The 22,508-nt window shown below is 52.6% G+C and overlaps 1 protein-coding gene across 2 annotated transcripts; it reads right to left on the bottom strand.

Annotated features, from left to right (window-relative positions):
* Positions 1-4,039: 4,039 nt before the first annotated feature.
* On the bottom strand, positions 4,040-20,535 carry MED25 (mediator complex subunit 25). 2 transcript variants are annotated; one of them, XM_072771023.1, is made up of 18 exons: positions 20,346-20,535; positions 20,204-20,249; positions 19,848-19,972; positions 13,120-13,218; positions 12,591-12,711; positions 12,153-12,315; positions 11,891-12,021; positions 11,511-11,598; positions 11,225-11,418; positions 10,664-10,792; positions 10,219-10,304; positions 10,084-10,141; positions 9,844-9,951; positions 9,466-9,654; positions 9,020-9,091; positions 8,668-8,886; positions 8,157-8,334; positions 4,040-5,843 (listed from the first exon to the last, which is right to left on the bottom strand). In XM_072771023.1, exons 1-18 carry the CDS (start codon positions 20,477-20,479, stop codon positions 5,599-5,601), a joined length of 2,385 nt encoding a protein of 794 aa, XP_072627124.1. In that variant the 5' UTR covers positions 20,480-20,535; the 3' UTR covers positions 4,040-5,598. The 2 variants fall into 2 exon arrangements, with proteins under 2 accessions (XP_072627124.1, XP_072627130.1); XM_072771029.1 differs by lacking the exon at positions 4,040-5,843 and adding an exon at positions 7,547-7,678.
* Between the last annotated feature and the right edge of the window lie 1,973 nt (positions 20,536-22,508).

Raw genomic sequence — 22,508 nt, forward strand, 5'->3', positions numbered from 1 at the left:
ACCCACAGGGACACCTGGGTGGCTCAGCGGTTCAGTGTCTACCTTCAGCTCAGAGCATGATCCTAGAGTTCCAGGATGGAGTTCCAAATCGGGCTCCCTGCAGGGAGCCTGCTTCTCCCTCTGCCTATGTCTCTGCCTCTCTCATGAATAAATAAGTAAAAATCTTAAGAAAAAAAAAGGGGGGGGATCCCTGGGTGGCTCAGCGGTTTAGCACCTGCCTTTGGCCCAGGGCATGGCCCCAGAGTTCCGGGATCCAGTCCCGTGTCGGGCTCCCGGCATGGAACCTGCTTCTCCCTCCTCCTGTGTGTCTGCCTCTCTCTCTCTCTCTCTATCATAAATAAATAAATAAATCTTTAAAAAAAAAGACGGGCACCCACAAAGGTCAGAAGCATCCTATGTGACCAATAATAGGTGCTTTAAAAAATGGTCTAATTCACACAGGGAATACTCTGCAGGCATGAAAAAGAACAGAGGGCTTTTTGCCCTGGTATAAATTGCAAGATATGTTGTCAGATGAAAAAAGTAATCTACAGAGTAAAGTAGGCTGTATCAAAGTTCTAGAGCTCTGCTGTATGACACAATGCTGACTGCAATTCTCTACGGTGAGCTGAAATTTAAGGGGGTAGATCTCATTTGTGTTCTTACCCCCCCGCCACCCCCCACACACAGAGAAACCCAAAGGGACCTAAGTTTGTAGGTGGCAGATGTCTACCTTGATTGCAGGGACGATTTCACGAGTATATGTAGATGTCCAAACTCATCAAAGTATGTGCAGGGTTTTGTTTATCAATTATACCTCCTGTAAAGCTGTTTTATTTATTTTTTTTTTTGTAAAGCTGTTTTAGAAATATAAACTAGCCTGCACTGGTTAGCAGACCCAGAAAATGAATGTCTTTCTGTTTGCTTCCACCTGCTTGTACGTAGCTCCAAAAGAACACATGAGAAAATTGGTACTTGAGGGGCGCCTGGGTGGCTCAGTGGTTGAGCATCTGCCTTTAGCTCGGGGTGTGATCCCACAGTCCCTGGATGGAACCCCCCCACCCCGCCCAATCAGGCTCCCTGCATGGAGCCTGCTTCTCCCTCTGCCTGTGTCTCTGCCCCTCTCTCTCCTGTCTCTCATGAATAAATAACTAATATCTATAAAAAAAAATTGAGGGGCGCCTAGCTGGCTCAGTCGGTAAAGCAAACAACGCAATCTCAGGGTTGTGAGTGCAAGCCCCATGTTGAGCATGGACCTTACACAAAACAAAAAATAAAAAATAAAAAAACCACCAGAAAATTGGTAATTGATCTCCAGAGGGAGCTGGGAGAGACCATGCATTGGGTTGGTTTTAGAACCTCTTAAAGTATGAATCATATAAAGGTTTTATATATAGGGAAAAAAAAAAGTTCAATTTTTAAAGAGTGAAGTGAAACAAAATCGGCATGATCTCCAATCCTGAAATTTTGCTCTTAGGAATGGATCCCACAGGAATGCTGGCACAAAGGAACAAAAAATATATGAAAATACATATATGCTCATTTTCTACAGCATTTTTGATTAAGTGAAAACTGGCACAGCTAACCAACTGCCATGTGCCATGTGGCAGAGCTCCCAACATGGCCCCTGGGACCCCCACACCTCTTGGTATTATATTCCCATTATTTTTCCTCAGCTTCAGTGGGGGCTGGGCCTCCTGAGTTGTAATGTGCAAAATATGGCCGAAGTGATGGGATATCACTTCTATGACTGGGTTACAAGAAGACTCTGGCTTCCACCTTGGGTACCCACTCACTTCCAGAGAAGCCAGCAGCCATGCTAGTAGTAGCGTGAGGGGGGCCTCTGTGGTCAGAAATGGGGGTGGGCGGGAGATTTTCACCATCGAGGACCTGAAACTCACCAGTGAGCCGGTGAATGAGCTTGGAAGTCGGCCCTCTGCCAGCTGAGCCTTCAGATGAGATTGCAACCCAGACGGACCATGAGCTGGAGGTATGAGCTGTGCTGCGTCTGGACTCCTGACCCAGAGCAACTGTGCCCCAAATGCTTGCTGTGTAAGTCCCTGCCTGGTAGGGTCTGTTACACACTCACAAGCTCTACAGACTGGATGCCATGTGGAATTGGTATGTGGCCATTTAATGGGGTCACATGCAAGGAATGATATAGATGCGAGGCCACTACTTAAGTGGAAAAAAAAAAAGAAAAAAACAAGATAAACTGACCCCACATATATGAAATATTTCAGGGGTGCCAGGGTGGCTCAGTGGTTGAGCGTCTGCCTTCCGCTTAGCTCGTGATCCTGGGGTCCTGGGATCAAATCCCCCATTGGGCTCCCCCCAGGGAGCCTGCTTCTCCCTCTGTCTGTGTCTCTGCCTCTCTGTGTCTTTCATTAAAATAAAAATAAAAATAAAAATAAAAATAAAAATAAAATAAAATAAAATAATAAATAAATAAAATAATAAAATAAAAAAATAAAATAAAATAAAATAAAATAAAATAAAATAAATAAAACATTTTTGCTCTAACCTCCCCCCCCACACACACACTTATGTTCTGCCACTTTTGCCAGTTGGGAGAATTCTCACGAATTTCCTAGTCTTGCTTCCAGCTCTGGATGCAGCCAAAGCAAACTGATCAAAAATGAAATGTTTCCAGGGATCCCTGGGTGGCTCAGTGGTTTAACACCTGCCTTCGGCCCAGGGCATAATCCTGGAGACCCAGGATCGAGTCCCACGTTCCGCTCCCTGCATGGAGCCTGCTTCTCCCCCTGCCTGTGTCTCTGCTTCTCTCTCTCTCTCTCTGTCTCTCTCATGAATAAATAAATAATTAAATCTTAAAAAGAAATGTTTCCACTAGTCGCTTGACCAATTACAACCTCCATGGATGCTCTGGTGATCTTGACAAGTTGGCCTGCACTTTTAGAAACAGGCTGGCCCACTACACTTGCCTTCTGGGAGTGCATTTGACCAGTGAGAACAAGAGCTAAGAGCAGCTCTCCCATGGGGAGGACGGTGCTGAGCCTGCCACGTGCTCAACCCTGTGGAGAAGCTGCTGCCTGTCACGGGGGGGAAACCGGCTCAGAGAGCCACAGGGACCTGCCTGAAGCCAGAGCTAATGGGTAAGAGAGCCGGAGTTTAACCCCTGCTGTTCTAAGCTCTTCACTATTTCCTTCTCCATTCTAGTGACCCTGGGCTCTCCTGTGCCTCTCCTCAAGAACACGCGCCTGTGAGTGCATCAGGCTGGACCCTTCGGTTCATCTACCTGGGTGCTGAGGTCAAGAGGGCCTCACTGGCCGGAAATGGACAAACCAGCAGCTGGAAACATTTCTTTTTGATCAATCTGTCCCGGACTCAAACCTGTGTTTCCTTACAGGGCTATTTCCACCAACCGGGTGGAAACAGTGCTGGCTGTACTCCCCTCATCTTCTCCTTGCAGCATATCTGATGATCACTCTCTCTCCTCAAAAACACTCAGCTTCCAGAACACACTTGCCTGGTCCTCCTGCCTTCTGGCTCCCTGCCCAACCCTGATTTGTGGATCTGTCCCAAGAATGTCTTTGACCCAAATCTTCTTCCAGAGGTCGCAAAATGGCGGCCCGGTGGCCTTGTCAGACCCCCAACCGGATTTTGTTTGGTCCTCACAGTGTTTTGTTGTTGTTGTTGTTGCAATTTGAATGCCACTAGGTGGGGCAAGCACTCTGCAAGTTCGCCACAGTCCCCATCACTCCCTACTGTCTTACACCTGTCCGCTTCACACATTTCCATCACCTGCCTGGTCCCTGAAGCCATCTGAGTTTTCAAAAACCCCTGCTACACACACTGCCCGGGAAACATCACCCACTTTCCCTTCATCTACCTCCAGAGTCTCCTGCTCCACCTTTTGTCTGTGTGAGAGCCACCTAGGGAGCTCGTTCAAAATGCTGATTTCCAGCCTCCCTCCCACCCCCCAGATTCCATTCAGCAGTGCCAGGGCAGGGATGGTAAACTCAAATGCCTACAGGAGCCAGGCGGGCCACATAAATGAGTGAACTAGCCAGGCATGAGAAAAGTCGACGGCCAGAAATATAATCAAATTGTATCTTTACTGAACGATGGTGAATGCATGGAACATAATACAAACATGTATGATACTGGAGTTTATATTTCAAATTCAAAATTGAAAAAATACAAATTGAAAAATAGAAATATTTAATTATTAAAATTTTCTCTTTCATAATTCTTTTGCTCCTTTGATTTTGAAGCCAGAAGGCTGACCTCACCCCCTTCCGCACCAAGAGGTCAGCGTCAGGCTTTGGATGTCACGGTGGGACAGGCGGTTTAGAATTCAACGTTGAATCCGTAACTGGGAACGGGATTTAATTTGATTCAATTTTGTAACGGAAAACAGCTGTTTACAAGCATGGGCACCTCCAAACGCCAAGATTCAAGACACCAGCTGGAGATGGTTGTAGGGTTGCGATCTTCCAATGGCATCACAGTTAGGAACCAGCACCCTACCGCCCTGCAGTCAGAACTACTACTCGTAGTCTGCATTCACACGATCGACAGTAACAGACCAAGGCAAACTGGACAGTGTTAGTTCTTTTTCACAAAGTCTGGACATAGAGAGCCTTTGGGGGAATTTGGTCTTGAACCCCACCGTCTGGGTGACTATGGTCCAGGCCATGTCTTTCATTTCTGGAAAGCAACAGTGGCGAAGGATTATATTCCTTGCCGGTGGCTTCCCTGTTTTTGCCAGGCCTGGACAAAACACGATCATACATTCAAGTAGCTGTTTGTGAACATCTTTGCAGAGAAATAGTGTTCAGAAGGGTCATATAACCTCGACCAAAAAGTCTTTGCCTGACCTTCTCGGGGGGAATGAAGGTGTGGCCTTTGTCTCATTGGAGATGAATCAAGTCGATTTCAACAGTTCAGATCCCTTCCACACCATCATGTGACGACCAGGTCACAGAGCCTCTATAAAATACATTGGGTCAAGGTCACCATCCACCTGCCCATGGTTAAAGCACAGGAGCGTGTGGAGGACGTCCTCAGTGTGTTCCTTCTGAACACAACTCAAGTCCTGGTGACTGAGGCAAAGAGCTGACTTGTGTCACCAAATGTTGCCTCCTGGGATTGAGGTGTCCTGACAAGGCTCCCTGTGACACAGATCATGAGGTTACCATGACGGTCTGCAAGTGTGCTTAGGAAATCTGTCAATAGACACACAAAAAAATAGCTCATCTCCCAGAGTTGGGGCTGCCTGGGCACCGTGTCACAGACTTCTTCGGTCACATCAAAATTCTCAATACCACAAATAAATAAAGCTAACCAGGTGGTAAGAGTTCATGAGCAACGATAGAAAAGGCCACAATGGAGTCGACTCTTTCAAGCAACTGGACTTGTAAATCTTCTGGTTTTATCTTCAACTTATGGCGCAACACAAACGCCCATCAGGCTAAGAGGATAGTCTCAACAGGCGAGTGGTTCTGCCCAGGACCCGCTGTCCTGCTCCTTTATAAACTCGCCATCTGCCATCCGTCGAAGGCTTTAACGCCCGGGGTAGTGCTTTTCTCGTTACTCCAACTGCACTTTGCAGCCACGCCGCTTCTCGTACCTGCTTTCTTTCCAAAGCGAACCCTACTGACACTTGAGGCCCTTTTTCAGCTCAGCGAGTATCGCATCTCGCATCTGTTCTGTATACTGGTCGAAGCTCTTACTGTGCTTTGATTCGTAATGACGTCTCAGGTTGTATTCTTTCAACACAGATACGATTTTTTTGCATATTAAACACATAGGCATGCTCTTCACTTCCACAAAGAAATAGGCTCGCTCCCATTTTTCTCGAAACACGTGGCCCTCTCGGTCTCTCTTTCGTTTTGCCACTTTTGATAGAGACATGGGTACAAAAGAGATTTCACTTGCCTCTGAATGCTACCACAGGAACAACCACAGTGCCAGCCCAAAGGCAATGACCCTCTGCCTGGCGGTGGGGGAGCCAAACGGGAGTGGTGGGGACTGTGGCGAATCAGAGAGCACACGCCCCATCGAAAGGGGCAGCTCCAGCCCCTTGTTCCTAGGCAGAAGGGCAGGCCCAGAGGTGCCAGAACTTCTGACTTGTCAAGAGAAGCCAAGGCTGCAGATTGGATGTGTGTCTGTATGTGAGAGTGTGTGTGTGTGTGTTTGTGTGTGTGTGTGTGTGTGTGTGTGAATTATCCTGATTTTTATAGCTAACCCATTAGGAAAAAATGCTACCGGTGCTAACACAGGGAAGGCCAAACAAAACTCATCTGTAGAGTGGCCCACGGGCCACCAGATTGCAACCTCTCTCCTGAGATGGGGCCCAGGAATCAGATGTTAACCAGCGTCCCAAACAATGCGGATGCTGGTGGTCCAGGCATGGACCACGCGCTGAGTGATGCTAGTCTGGATAGTCTAGAGTCTGGCAACAGACCACGAGCTGTCTGCCTCCTGGCTGGACCATCCTTGTACTCCACATCGTGTCTGTACCCAGCTGCCCCCTAGACATCTCCCTGAGGCCATTCTTGCCTCGCCACGTTCCAAACCTATTCCCTGCCAGGTTTTCCCTGTCTAAAGCCCTGGAAAGTCAGTCTCTGGGACCTGGGACTGGCCCTCTCCTCACATGGAATCACATCCACTCCTGTGGCTTCAACAATCAAACATATGCTGTCTCCTAAGAACACATCCTGAACTCCCCACATGTGAGCTGTGACTTCGACTTTCCTTGGACCATTAGCACTCGCTACTGGCTCCTTATCTCAGTTCCCTCACGTGGGGAGGCTCAACCATCTACCAGTACCCAGGCCAGGAGCCAGGGACTGACTCTGACCCCACCTCTTCACCCCCAATTCCTTCACATGGCATGCCATTCCCAGACTCACCCCACTTGCCCCCTGCCTCAGACCCCAACCCCTCCACTGGCTTCTCCCCTCCCCAGGCCACCACCCTAGCCTCCTCCCTGCATTCCTGGCCTTGTCTCGCCCTGTCCCGTCACATTTCACAACCCAGAGGCTGTGCTAGCCAGCCCGCCCAGACCTGCTCCCTGCCCATGGCCTTCCCTGGCTCTTCTGTGTCCTCAGGACAAACCTCGAGCCACTCAGTTTAGAACCCAAGCCTCCTCCCAACCTGGCACTTGCCTCCCTCTCTGGGTCCCTCCTTCCTCACGCTGGACTTGGGCCTCTGAACATCCCAATCTTTCTCCTGCCTTCACACATTCACTTCTGCTGTCCCCATACCTAGATAACCATTTGCCTTCCTTCCTGGCCTCATCAACTCCCGCTTCTCCTCCAAGACTGCTGAGCTCAGCTGGCTCAGAGCCCTCTTCCGGGTACCAACCCTACTTCCACCAGGGCACACGGTCCTTTGGGCTCTGCCTGCCTACCTCCATGTCCCACCCCCCAGCCCAAAGCCAGGCTGCACCAGACTGCCTGACTCACTGCAGAGGCCCTGGTGTCACCAGCCCAGAGCCTCAGGGACATGTGCTGCAGCGAGAGCAGGGACACAGAGGTCTCCCCCCAGGTCTCCGCCTGCCCAGTCCTGGGGGACGTCAGTGACGGGAGCCGGGGCGTGTGTTAAAAGGAACTTTATTGGGTGTCGGGGGTTCAGATGAGATCCATGAGGATGTCGTCCTCCATGACGCTGGGCTGCAGGCCCGGCTGGGGAACCGGGCCCCGGGGACCCCCGCTCAGCAGCATCTGACCTGGGGGGCAGTGGGGAAGGGACTGCATCTCCCAGTAGTCCCTGGGGCCCTAGAGGGCCCTGGGTCTGCTTCCGCCCTCTTCCTCTGGAAGCCCGAAGTAATGACTTTTCTAGGAAGCCCCAGGGGGATCCATCGGAGGCACCTTCTGGCCCCGTCTGGTCGCAAATGTGCTGATTCCCATGAGCCTTTAGGAGCCCATCCCCCACACTACTTCTCTGGCCCTAAGACTAGGTTTCCCATCAACCCCGGGGACACACAGGAATGGAATCACAAAAAGAGCTCTTGCCCTACTAGATCTTGACCCCCTGGGCTGTATTTTTCCAATAGCCCTCAGAGCCTCCCAAGAAGGGGGTGGGGAGCAGCTTCCATTCTCGAATCCAGGACTTCACTTCCCAGGAGCCCTCAGTCTTGAGGCTCTAGCCCAGGGGCTGTTGGGACACTCAGTCCAGACCTCCGCCCTCCCCGGGGAACTCCTTACCTGGCAGCGGAGCTCTCGGGGGAAGCTGTGTGGGCCAGGACTGGGCAGGTGGTGGGTGCAGGAGGGGGGGCCCCAGCTGGGGTTGCCCCAGGCCCTGGTGTGGTGGCAACAGTGCTGGAGCCCCTGGTGGCTGGAGGTGGTGGAGGGAAGCTTGGGGTGGGGGCACCCCAGTCTGAGGCTGAGAGAACAAAGAAAGTGGCTCAGAGGCCCCCAGTAGAGAGCCCCCACCCCACCAAGCAGCCTCTAGCACAGAGGTGCTCAGAGAACATCTCATCCAGTGGTTGGGCAGGGGGTGGGGGGTGGGGGTCTTTCTTTAAAGGTATCTTAGCAGAAACCCATGTAAGACAGACACAGAGGAACCAGTCTGCCTGGAGCCCTTGGTGGGGCCCTATTCACACCCTCTGATCAAAGCCAACCTCCTTCCTCCCGAACAAAACAACCAGAACCTCAGGGCCTAGGGCCTAGGGCCCAGCCCCATGGCTCCCATCTGCCCCCCACCCCCAAATCTCACCGGAGGTGGGTTGAGGAGGAGACTCCGCAGTTGGGGGTTGGCCCCAGGGTTCTGAGGCCGAAGGATGGGTCCAGGAGGGGGGGGGCCAGGGGCTGCTCCAGGAGGACCTTGGGGGGCACCTGGGGGGGCCTGGGCAGCCCCTTGGGGCTGGGGCTGTCCTGAGGCCGCAGAGGCCCCCACAGTGCCCTGAGGTTGGGGCTGTGGTGGGCGGAGCTGGAGCTGGTGGGAAGAGATGAGGATGAGGGACGAGGCAGATTCCCCACACTTCTTGGCCTCTGAGATCAGTTCAAAATGACAGTGTCCTTTGGGGTCTCCCCCGCCCTGGCCCTGACCCCACCAGCCCTCTCCTCACCAGATTCTGTGAGGGTCTCGCCTGGTCCTCCAGAATGGGGCCCAGCCCAGGGGGTGCCTGCTGTGCCCCCATCTGTGTGGGACAGGGAGCAGGTCAGTGACGGGGTGGGAGTGGGGGATCCTGTGTTTGGGGGGTCAGGGAGCCTTCTGAAACCCGTGGGGGAACCTGTTAGGAGCTAGGAACATTCTTTGGGGGTGGATGGTCTGCAAAGTAAACCTTATTCTCCCAAGTCCCCAAGAGGGGGCCATGTCTGAGAGACAATGGAAACCCTAAAGGGTACAAAGATCACAGGAAAACGTGGGGAAGGGACTGAATTCAGGTGGCCACATGGCCGGAGAACAGTAAGCTCCAACAGGGGAGCCCAGGAGGGATGCCGGGGGTCTGGCCACAAGCCCACCCAGGTAGGCAGGGGTGGGTGCTGGAGGGAGGGGGGCCCGCTTGCTCACCCCACGCTGCTGCTCCAGCTTCTGCTGCTGGACTTGCTTGTGGTTGGTGATGACCTGCCGGATGCCATTGACGAAGCCGCTCTGGTCATAGGGGATGAGGCCCATGAAAATCTTCTTCTTGGACGAGTACAGGAGCATGAGCACACGCACCTCACAGGGGGCCGTGTGGGGGAAGTGCACACAGCCAGCCTGGGAGAGGACACGTACCAGTCAGCCCTGAGGAGCAGGAGGAGGAAGAGGAGGAGGAGGAGGAAGAGAAGGAGGGTGGAGGAGGAAGAAGGGCAGGAGGAAGAAGGGGAAGGGAAGGAGAAGGGAGCACCCCATCCCTCCCGCCATCTTGGTTCTAGAAGCCCTGCAGGTGCCCAGCTCCAGACTCACAAAGCCATTGCCCATGATGCGGTAGAGGCCTTTCAGGGACTCCAGGTCCTTGTTGGTGAAATGGAACTGCACCATCCTTGAGTTCCGGAACAAAGGGCCCAGGGTGGTCTGAGGGAGAGACACAGGCCCACACAGGCCGGCCAGCATGCTGAGGGGGGAAGGCAGGCAAGGAAGGGACGAGGGAAGAGAATGGGACCAGCCAGCCAGCAGGGGTGGGCAATGCTCCCGGGAGCCACTCACCAGCAACTGCTGTGGGATGAGCTGCATGATCAGCTTCTGAGGCCACTGCTCAGTCTTTCTGGGGGCCAGGATGGGAGAGGAGTCAGGTAGAGGCAAGCCCAGGTCCAACCAGCCCCCAGCCCTACAGTCACCTACAAGTTCTCGCCGTGATTCACATAGACCTGGCAAGGCAGCGATCGCGTCAGCTTGGTGTTGGCGTCCACGGAGGCAGGTTTGGGCTTCTGAGTGGAAAGGCAGCGTGTGTCACGGCGGAGAGAGCCCCAAAGCCCAGTCTCCTCCACTTCTCCCACCCAACCCTGGGAGCCCGGAGCTCAGGACCTCCCTCAGCTTTAGTCCCACAAGTCCTGGGCCCCTCTTTTAGATCAGCCACGATCCCCCGAACCCCCATCATACCTTGAAACCTGAGACTTTTCCATTCTTCACTTGCAACCCAGTTCTTACTAGCTCCCTAGTTGCCAATTCAAGGATTCCTTGAGACTCTACTCAGGACCACAGGGCCAGCCACGGCCCCACAGGGACCCTGGCCTAGTCCCCAGTCCTAACAGGCCATGAGATCCATAGGAATCCTCAAGCTACTCACCTCCTGCCATTCGAGGACCCCGCTCCAGGCCAGGAGTTTGTTGGACACTGACTGCTGCCCCCCAAGGGCCGGGGCCCCCAGCTGCGCCGGGGCAGGGCCACTCACCCCACCTGGGGCCACCGTGCCCGCCTGCCAGAGGGGAGCAAGGAGGGCAATGGAGCAGGGTCAGACCATCTCCTGGGAGGGGTGACCCGAGAGAGACAGACAAGCAGGAGGAGCAGAGTACAGGCGCCTTCCTCAACACCACTCGATGGTCCCTCAGACCGTAAATGCTCTGACTTTGTAGGATCCCAGGACTCTGAAGACCTATGGATATCCTGACTCCCAGGATCCCTTGGGACACCTCTGAACAGTTCTAACCCACCAGAAGCCAAAGCCCCACTATTCCATCCTCAGACCCTCTAGTCTCAGTTGTCCATGGCACAAGCCCCAGGAACCCCTGAGGAACCAGAACAAGACTCATGTACCCTTACACCCTCCTCAGGAAGACAAATTGCTTGGCCTCTGCTCTGTTAGCAGCTGGAATGAGTAGGGCAGTGGGGCAGACATACAAACACCTACCATGGATGGGGCCCCAGGTTGTGCAGGGGGGGCCAGGCCTGGGCCAGGAGCCACAGTGGAGACCAGGCTGGGCTGGGAAGCAGGGGGTGGCTTGGGGGCGCCAGGGGGCCCCGGGGGTAGTGGTGGGGCCGGTGCCTGGCTGAAGGGGGGACCCACTCCTGGAGCAGCTTGTTGGAGAGGGTTAATGGGTGAGACTGTGGGAAAGACCAAGAGAAGAGGTGGGGACAAATGTGCAGAGAGGTCTGGACAACCCCAGGCCACCCCAGATTCCCGCCTCAGGACTCACAGCGGGGGCCCAGCCCAGCCTTCTGGTTCTTGGCGGCTTCCACTGCATTCTGGGCAGCCACCTGAGCTGCACTCAGGTTCCCAGGGACCTGGGAGTGGAAGGCAATGAGGACCACACACCCCAGTCAAGGTGTCCCGTGGGATCATGCCACCATGCCCCCTCCCAACTAGGCACAGCTACCCCAGTTGTGACACCGCAGCAGGATGACTCCCATCACTCCACAGGGATGTGATTCCTTGGCCCCAAGAGTCCACCCATCCTAGCGTCCCAGTGGAGAGTCCTGTCACCCTACAAGCCCCAGCATCCAGCTAGGTCTCCCCAAGAGGCAAGGGATCCCACAAGGACCCAGGAACACATTCCCTTTCTGGCAACATCCATACCTGGTACTGCTGAGGGACGGGGGGCAGAGGCTGCTGGGGCGCTGCTGAGAGTGAGGCACCCGAGGGTGGAGCTGGAGGCAGGGGGACCGGCTGCTTTGGCTGCAGGGGGCCTGGGGCTGAGCCACCCCCAACTGAGAGTGAAGCATGAACAACCAAGCCCCCCATGAAGGGGTTTGAGGAAGGGGAGAAAAAACCAAGTCAGAGAGAGTTGAGGGGGCCTGGCCCTCTCCTCTTCACTCCACTGCTGGTACTCAGGCCTCACCTGGCAGCACAAGCCCCCGCACCAGCACCATGTGCCGGGGATCCTGGCTCACATCTGTTGGTGGCTGCAGCGGCTCCAGCAAGGCCGGTGGAGCTGCCTTCTCGAACAGAAGCCTCAGGGCAGGCAGCTTCCGGGGAGACACGATGGAGAAGTGGATCCCTTGCTGCAGGAGGAGAGATAAGCGGTGAGGGTGGGGCCACAGGGGCCACCCCCAGGCTACCACATCTCCTGGGCCTTAAAACAGGATTCCCATCAGGCTTTGAGACAAACAACCCTGAGACCTGTATCAGCTGCCACAGGGGATTTGGGGTTATAGTTCTTCCCAAAGGTGTTTGTTTGCAGAGCAGGCCCCAAGTCAGGAGTCCGGGCCCCAGCCCCCTCTTCCCTGAGATCTGGGAGTCGAGCCCTAGCCCCTTGCCCAGGCTCAGGAGTCCTCACCTCACCTATCTTCTGCACGAGGCTCTCTGTGGTGTACCCAGAGTATGTGGTACTCTCGACGGCAGGGAGCAGGTACGGGGGTGAGTTACAGATGAGGAGGCAGACGCGGTGTGTCTGGCCGCTGCCAGGGAGAAGGAAAGACGTGGAGCCGGTAACAACAGGGGCCCCCAGAAGGGACAGACCCAGCCCTAGCCCCAGCAGGGTGCAAGTGGTCCATCCCACAGGAAGTTGGGAGTACCAGCCCCATTTTACAGCCGAGAACACCGAGACCCCGAGAGGTTCCTGACTCCCTCTGGCTTCCCTAGCAGATAGGGGAAGCAGGCGGCAGACCCAGAGCAAGGCTCCTCTTCCCAATGAGGACACCGAGACCAGGCATTGGCCAGGGGACACCTCTTGCCGCCTGCCTAGAGCACTCAGCACTCAGCCCACCCGCCCCCCCCACCTGGTGTGAGGCGTGGGTGGAGTCCTGCGACAAACAAAGTCAGGTGGAAGGAGACACCTAGGGGCCCCACGTACTGGGCACACTCACATCTGCTCCCGCATCTTCTTGAAGTCATCGAAGAGCTGCAGGGCCGTGCTGAGGCCTTCCGCGATGAGGCTACAACTCTCACCACCCCCGCCCATGAACCTGCAAGGGGTGAGACTATCAGCCCCAGGGTTCCCCGTGGCACCCAGGGCTGCCACCTCCCAGCCCCCAGCTCACACCTGGAGAGCCTGCACCTGTGTCACCCTCCTCCCCACACTCCACTTTGCACTGGGGCATAGAGACCCTGTTGAGCTTCCTGTTCTATCCCGTGCTGACTCAGCGCCAGGCCTAGTGAATGCGGATGAGGGCTGTTTGTCTTCTCCTGATGGAGGCCCTCTGGCCAGCAGTCCTGCCAGAACACAGAACAGGGAAGAGCCCAGGACACCTGGCCTAGGATCTCATCCCGTGTCCCCATCCCTGTGCACCTTCCCTTTGGGCTGTTCCATGTTTAAAGCCAGCCTGGCCTTGGCCCACCCTCCCAGCTCAATGTGGGGGCCTCCTCCGTCCTCCCCTTGTCATGGGTTGAATTGTGCCCCGCTCCCCAAGAAATGTTGAAGTCCTAACTCCCAGTACCAGACGTGATCTTATTTGGAAACGGGATATTTACAGAGGTGAGGTGACTACAGAGGTCACAGGGTCGGCCCTAATTCAACATGACCTGTGTCCTTGTGATCAAAATCCAATGTGGACATTTGGATACAGAAGCAGACATGCTCAGAAGGAAGACAATGTAGAGACACAAGGTGAATGCCATGTGGATATTGGAGCAACACTACCACAAGCCAAGGATCATTTAGGGACATCAGAGGCTGGAAGAGACAAAGAGCCTCCCCTAGGGGTTCCAGAGGGAACATGGCCCTGCCCACACCTTGATCCTGGACTCCTCCACACTAAACTGTGAGTCACTACCTTTCTGTGTGTGTGTGTGTTTTTTTTTTTTTTTTTTAAGATTTTATTTATTTATTCATGAGAGACACACAGAGAGAGAGAGAAGCAGAGACACAGACAGAGGGAGAAGCAGGCTCCACGCTGGGAGCCCAATGTGGGACTCAATCCCGGGTCTCCAGGACCACGCCCTGGGCTGAAGGCAGGTGCCAAACGGCTGAGCCGCCCAGGGATTCCTCTTTCTGTGGTTCTAAGCCAACCAGTTTTGTTTTGCTTTTTAAGATTTTACTTATCTATTTGACTGAGTGTGCGAGTGCACCCACACACAGAAGTAGGGGGTGAGGCAGAGGAAGGGGGAGAAGCAGACTCCCTGTTGAGTAGTGAGACTGATGCAGGGCTCGATCCCAGGACTCTGAGACCATAACCTGAGCCGAGGGCAGACGCTTAATTAACTGACTGAGCCACCCAGGTGCCCCTAAGCCAACCAGTTTTTACTATTTCCTTTTGGCAGCCCCAGGTAACCAATATACAGATTCCAGTTTCTCTTCCATCTGATGTGCAGAAAAGACACCGGGTCATGTGGGGTGTGGTGTAGGGAAGGCCTCTAGGTGAGTGCAGCTGCCATCACCACAGCTCTTCAGGTCACGTGGTTGTTAAAGGCTGACTCTGAACATGTGTGCAGACTGGGCCCCTCCCTGGGAGCTTTGAGGGCCCTGTCCCCGTGAGTTGTGGCCCTTGCGCTGGTCTCCCTGAGGCAAGGACAGGTCTGAGTCCTCTCTTACCCCACAGTCTGGCATCACGGAGGCCTCTGGAAAAGTGTGCTGAAAAACGAATGGCTAAAGGTTTGGGACTGGCTCAGTTGGCAGGGCGTGGGACTCTCGATCTTGGGGTCGGACTTTGAGCCCCATGTGTGACACAGAGTTTAGATACACACGTACATACACGTAACAAAGGGCTGCCTAATCCAACCATGTCTGTTAAGGCCAGAATAAAGCTATGCTCTTAGCTGGGCATCTGAGACCCTCCGTGCCTCGGGCTCTGCCCACCTTCCTGCTCCACCCTCCTCTGGGTACAAGTACCCCAGAATGTCTCACATGTCCCTGGTCTCCATGATCTGCCACATAACCAGTCTTCTGTCTTGTGCTGTTCACCCCTCTTCTGGCCCAGGAGGAAAATCCCTGCTTATCTATCCTATGACACCCCCCACCTAAGCCCAACAACCTTCCCCAGGAAGCCTGCCTCAGCTGCCACCTGATTTTAGGCCCCACCCTCAATCATATCACATGTCACTGTATACTGTGACTGTCAAGCTTACCTCCACAGTGCACCTGACTCCCAGAGCCAGGGCAGCTTTCAGGGAGGGAGACCAAGTGGTCGGTCTGAGGTATCTCTAGCTTGTGTCCAACATGCTCAAGGACACACAGGGCTTCAGAAAAGGCCTCCTGGATGAGTAAGCCACAGCAGCTCGACCCCTCCACTCCCTTCCCCAGCTCTCATGCCCATTCTTTCCAGTTGCAGGCTTCCACCCTCTTCTCCCGCTAGGCCCCATGACCCCGATGCCTTCCTTCCCCCTCTCAGGGCATTCATGCTATGCTGCTGCTCCTTACCCCCACCCCCTGCTCCCAGACCTTCTCTTCCTCACCACAGGGACTCTGTTCTGCACCAGAACTTTAAGGCCAGAGTTGGGGTAGACCCCAACGAATAAACCAACCCTGCATCCACTCTGCAGCTGCTTCCTGTTCCTGAATAAATCAAACCACTATTTTCATAAGCCTTTTAGAGCCAAAGGTGCCCTGGCTGGGCCTGGCCAGAAGGCTAGGGGGGAGTGCAGGGGGTAAGATACAGAACAACTGTGTCATGTGTGCATGTCTCCTTTTAGGGGCATGAAACTGTGTTTTGGGGCTGTGTGGTTGCACAGCGTAAGCATACTAAACGCCACTGAATTGTTCACTTTAAAACAATCACTTCTGTTATGTGAATTTTACCTCAATTTAAAAAAGTAACTTATGAGGGAAAATGTGACCAATCAATCACCCTGAGATCCTAAAACTTGTTCTTCCCTTCCTGAGTGTAGGCTGTCTGTTCCGTGCTCAGAGAGATATGTAACAAATATTTCGTCTGGGAAATGAGAAACACTTGAAAATGGGGAGAAGTAAAAATCTGGTCAGTTACATAATATATTTTAAATATCATAAAGTTCATGATGAACCTGAATTCCAAGCAAAGTCTTCAATGGTGCAAACATGAAGATGAACGTGCCCTGGTGCTACAGGTGGGCTCTGATTCTTACTGCTTCCCCAGGTCTCTTGCTGATGCCCACACCTCCCCCCCACAACCACTGGAGTCTTCAGTGCCCACTTTCACAGGGTAATAAGCCTTTGGAGGGTCCTCATCCCCACTGAGGTATGATCAAAATGAGTGAATGTGAACAGCAGCCAGGCTTGGCCTGTCTTAGGTCCCCAGTTCCTCAGGGCTCAGGACAGTTTCCTCCACAAACATTTGTGAAAAGGAGTGAATGAATGAACAAACAGACTGTCACAGTGCTAGGGAGAACACACTCAGGGCTCTTTTCCTTCTACCTCTATTCTTTCTGATTCTGGGTCAATCGCTGTAGGGGAGGAGGAAACAATCCCCACCCCTCTTGAAAGAAAGGAATTGGAACATCAGAAATAAATCTTCCCAAAGCAAGGATGTTTCAAAGATCACACTACATACTTTGTTCCTTAAGTTAGGGACGTTCCAGGAGAAGATAAGATTTCTTCTCAGGGCGTGAACAAAACCCGCCAACTCTGTGATCTCTTTGCCAGACTCCCCCGGCAACGTCACAGAAACTGAATTTAGGTGGTTACACAGGACTTGGTAAACCGCTGACTGCTGCCAATGTAAATGGCTTAAAATGTTTATCAACCGATTGGGAGAATTCCGCAGGGAGCACACAGCATACAAAGCTTTTTCATTTGGCTAAAGATATAGTGTATTCTAAGCTGATTTAGGAGGAGGTGTGGGTATATGCTGAATGTGCTCAAAAAGTATCTCCCTCTTATCTTCCAGGGGCTCTGGAAAGATTTATTTGTCCATCTTTAAGGTTTTTTTATTTTATTTTATTTTGAAGTTTCTCTTTACTTATTTAAGTCATCTCTACACCTGAGTGTGCAGCTCAAACTCACAACCCCGAGATCGGGAGTCACATGCTCTTCCAATGGAGCCACCCAGGTGCCTCTGGGAAGTTTCAAATAAAGGGGTTTAACTGCTTGTCCTGACCTGTCAACACCTACCAGAAGCTTTGGTTTCTTGGTGATTATCTTCTTCATGGCTTTCACTCATTTATTTACTGTCAAGGTCTTCTGAGACCTTCTGAGTGCCAGGCCCCAGCTGGAAACAAAAAGCAGAAGGACCACCAGGGACCTAGCCATTCATAGTCCAGAGGCATGGGGCTGCGACAGGGGACGGCTGGGAGGGGCAGGCCCAGAGGAGGGAGTGATGGCTGCTTGCCAGCATCAGGGAAGGGACCTCTGAGTTGGGTCCTGAAGCTTATAGTTCACTGGGAAGAATCAGAGTATAAAGTGCATTCAGGGGGCGCCTGGGCGGATCCATCAGTGAAGCATCTGCCTTTGACTCAGGTCATGATCTCAGAGTCCTGGGATTGAGCCCAGGTTTCGGCTTCAGGCTCTCTGCTCAGAGGGGAGTCTGCTTCTCCCTCTCCCTCTGCCACACTCTGTCTCCCTCTCAAATAAATAAGTAAAATCTTAAAAAAAAAATTTATATATATATATATATATATATATATATATATATATATATATATATATAAAAATGCATTCTGGGCATTCACTCACATATTCCCTCATTCCACCCAGTTCTCCTTAGACCGCCCTGGTGCCAGACCTTGTGCTTGGCGCTAGGGACTTAGACATCAGACTTGAACTTGGGCATCAGGGAGTCCCGTCTTACCATTATTCATGTCTTAAAACAACCTATCTCGGTACTTCTCATTTGGGGTGGATTTTGTCCTTCCCTACCCCCTGCCTCAGGGGACAGCTGACAATCATCTGTAGACGTTTTTGTTGGTCACAACTTGGAGGTGGCTCTTGGCACCTGGTGGCTAGAGGCCAGGGAGGCTACTGAACATCCTGCCATGTGGACAATCCCCCACAATAATGAATTATTTGGCCCAAAGTGTCAACAGTACTGAGGTTGGGAAATCCTACTCTGTCCTGACTACTAGTTCTAATGGCCATGAGGGGTCAAACTTGGGTGTCAACTTCCCAGTGGGCGTGCAGCACCTAGTCCTGCACACACATAGCCTGGAACAGAGCAGGCACTCAGTTTGCTAAGTAGCAAACTCTTGCCGTACAAACGAATGAAGAGAAGAGCCATCATGAACCAGTGCCGTTTCATGAACTCTAACCACAGACCAGACCTGGGCTAGGCAGTATGAAGGCACCATAGGAAAATTAGTTCCTGTGATCCTCCAGAGAGCATGGACATTTGAACTACCATTATCTATTCACAAACCAAGAAACAGGCATGAAACAACAGTGAACACTAACATAGCACTTAATACATGTCAGGTGCTGTTTTAAGTAGTAGCCAACTAACTCATTCAATTCCCAAAGAATGCCTATGCCTATGAAGTCATGGTAGCTAGCACCCCCCACCCCCAACAATCCCCACCTCCTGTTATTCACACCCTTGAGATTCACCTCCCCTCATGCTCCCTGCACTGAACAGGACTGACTTCTCTACCAAACAGAATGTGGCAGAGACAACGCTGTGTGGCTTCTAAAACTCGATCATAAAAACTCTTGTAGCTTCCTCTTTGCCCTCTCTGTTGTGTTGCTTCGTCTGAAATAAGCCAGCTGCCACGTCAGGAGAACATTCCCCCAGCCACAGAGTGAGCTACCTTGAAAACAAATTGGTCCCTTGCATGACTGCAACCTCATGAGGCCCTGAGCCAGAACTATCCAGCTAGGCCAGTCCTGAATTCCTTACTTACAGAAATGGCATGAGATAATCAACGTTTATTGTTTTGAGCAACTAAGTTTTGGGATAATGTGTTACACAACAAAGAATAAATAACACAATAAATAATTAACACAAGTACTATAATGTTAATCCCCCCCTTTAAAGAGACAGGAGATAGGGACGCCTGGGTAGCTCAGTGGTTGAGCATCTGCCTTTGACTCAGGGCATGATCCTGGGGTCCAGGATCGAGTCCCGCATTGGGCTCCTTGCAGGGAGCCTGCTTCTCCCTCTGCCTATGTCTCTGCATCTCTCTCTGTGTCTCTCATAAATAAATAAATAAAATCTTAAAAAAAATAAATAAAGCGACAAGAGATAAACTACATTAGGCACAAAGGGAGCAGGGACTCTTGGGTCTGGGAGTTTGATGGTTTAGCTGTGATATGACCACAGGCTATCTGTACCCGCGGGAGCCTGCAATGTGAACATTCCAAATCCCATTCAGAGCACAGAGAGATCTATCCTGGCCTAGGCCCCACGCCCCCCTTGCACTCAGGCTTCAAGAGGCCCATGTGAAATAGGAATACTACGGTGGAGATGAGGAACAGCCGACCAAATGCGGAGAACCACACAGTACGAGATCGGAGCTGGAGCTCAACAGGCCTCCCAAACTGAGAAGATTTTTCTACTTCCACATCGGAGGGCAAAAACGCTGAGCACACGGAACCCACCACAGAAGTGACTTATGGACAAAAACAATCCCTCTCAGTCCTTTCAGCCACCCAGTGTGAGCGACGGTTCCTGAAACTCAAGTCAAGCCGCCATCCGTTCATGGTCCCTCACAGGGTCCCCCAACCCACCCCCTAACACAAGAAAATGCTCACTTAATGCCATCGAGCCAGGTGACAAACTCATAGGCGCTGCTGGTGGGAGCGTGACACTGTACGTAGGACTCGGGAGCGCAGTCCACCGTGTTGAACACCACGAGGCTGTACTGGGTACCCCCATACTGGGAGAGGAGGAGGGAGGAACTTTTCATCTGGAACTCCCGTCCAGCTCTTCCGCCCTCCGACTCAGGAGTCCGGTCCTGGACTCCTCCCCCCTCAGACTCTGGAGTCCATCCCCGGCCCCCTCCGCCCCTCGGACCCTGGAGTCCGGTCCCCGGGCTCCTCCTTCCTCAGACTCAGGAGTCCGGTCCCCGCCTCCCTCCTTCTACAGACTCAGGAGTCCCAAGACTCACGTCTCCTCCGAAGTCCGTCTCGGCAGGAGGACCACCATTAAAATACCTGCGAGGGTCGGAGGTAAAAGGTCGGGGTCAGGCAAGAGACTGTGGAAAACTAAAGTCGGAGGGCCGGGCTGGAAGTCGGGGAAACGGCACTCACTCGATGGCCGGAAGCAGGTAGTGCTTGCGCAACCCTTCGAAGTAAGGCCCCAGGTTGGCTGTACCCTCGATCACAAACACCACGTCAGCCACGAGGCCCCCGGCGCGGGCCGGGCCCTCCGACCCGGGGACCATGCCCCGCGCAGCAGCCGCCACCGCCGCCACCGCCGCGGCCGCCGCAGCCGCTGTGGAAAGAGCGGAAGTGCGCCTGCGCTGCGCGCCCCCCGGCGCGGGACGTCTTAGCGCCGCGGCTCGGCGCGCCCGCGGCCATGTTTGTGCGGGGCACGCAGGGCGCGCTGGTTCTATCTCCATCCTCGTAGGTACCCGCCGCGTGCAAGATTAAGAGCATAGCGAACCCCTTCAGGGGCCTGACGGGGAAGATTGGGTCATTGTCAGGACTGTGGAGAGTGACATACATGGAGAGAGCCGTAGTCGGCCGCCATCTTTGAGCGAGGCGCCCGCTCCGCCTCTGGTTTCAATGGGAGGGGCCGGAGACCTGGTTGCTATGCAACGCATACGCTGCCCTAGTTTTCTATCGGCGAGATTAGGTTTCTGGTTAAATTTTTTCTGCCGCGGAGAGATGGGGGGAGGGTCGTGTGAAGGGTCCAATCACATCCTCTGAAATGGCGCTACTAGGCAACGCTTGGGGTTGCCGGCCACTCGGAGGGGAGTGCAGCTGTTCTTCCCTCTCAAAGAAGCCCAATTCCAACCCAAGTGGCGGTTGCTAGGCAACACCTGATTGTTGTTTTCTGGGAGAGCGGCCAGAAACTAGCCTAGAACATAAATACATTCCAGGTGGATTAAAAATGTAAATGCAACAAATGAAACCTTAAAAATAGCTGAAGGAAGAAAGGAACACACCGCATAATCCTGAAGACTGGGAAAAGAGTTTATCATCATAGCAAAGCCAGGAAACGTAAAATATTGATCAATTTGTTCAAAAGGCTCCATAAGCCAAGTTGAAAAAAAAATATGATAAACTGGGAAAGTCGTTTGTAACATGTATTGACTGAAATTTTACTACATAAATATAACTTACTCATCAATAAAAACGTAGGAAAAGAGAAATACTTTTTTTTTTTTTTTACTGGTATGAAGGCTCTCTCTTCTCCCATACAAAACAATTTAAAATGGCAATTAAGATCCCTGGGTGGCGCAGTGGTTTGGCGCCTGCCTTTGGCCCAGGGCGCGATCCTGGAGACCCGGGATCGAATCCCACATCGGGCTCCCGGTGCATGGAGCCTGCTTCTCCCTCTGCCTGTGTCTGTGCCTCTCTCTCTCACTATCATAAATAAATAAAAAAAAAAAAAAAAAAATTTTAAAATGGCAATTAAACCCCTGAAAATTGCTTATCTTCACCAATTAAAAAGCATTTTGCTTTTGTCGTGCTAATTAATATCGGAAAGAATGATGCCAATGAAGTCGGGGGAGTTTGGGCTCAGACATAGTCTAGAAGGGGCTGTAAATCAGCATAACTTGCCCTCCTGCCGTTTGGCAATGTACTTCAAGATAAAAGGGTGCATTCCTCTTGCATACAGTTATATCACCATTTTGTCACATTTACCTTATCCGTCCCTTTTTGCTTTAATTTTCTTTGCTGAAGTCTTTTATTATTTTTATTCTTTTTAAAGACTTTATTTGAGAGAGACGGATTGAGATAGTGACAGAGATAGCAAGAGAGAGCAGGAGCAGGGAGGAGAGGGAGAAGCAGGCTCCCCACTGAGCAGGGAGACTGACTGACTACACAAGGCCCAATCCCAGGACCCTGGTATCCTGAGCCAAGCAGAAGGCAGACGCTTAACCAACTGGGCCACCCAGATGTGCCTGCTGAAGCCTTCTAAAGCAGAGTCCCAACATCCCATCATCATTTTACCTCTATCTGCTTGGCAAACCTCTCTAAAAAGTTAAGGATGGGGAGCCTGGTGGCTCAGATGGTTGAGCGGCTTGCCTTTGGCTCAGGTCATGATCTCTAGGTCCTGGGATGGAGCCCCAGCCAGGCTTCCAGCTCAGCAGGGAGTCTGCTTCTCTCTCTCTCTCTACTTTCCCACTGTTTGTGCTCACACTCTCTCAAATGAATACATAAAACTTCATTTTTTAAAAGATTTTATTTATTTATTCAGAGACACAGAGAGAGAGGCAGAGACACAGGCAGAAGGAGAAGTAA

Source organism: Canis lupus, chromosome 1 (assembly GCF_048164855.1).
Source record: "Canis lupus baileyi chromosome 1, mCanLup2.hap1, whole genome shotgun sequence".
Classification (NCBI taxonomy): domain Eukaryota; kingdom Metazoa; phylum Chordata; class Mammalia; order Carnivora; family Canidae; genus Canis; species Canis lupus.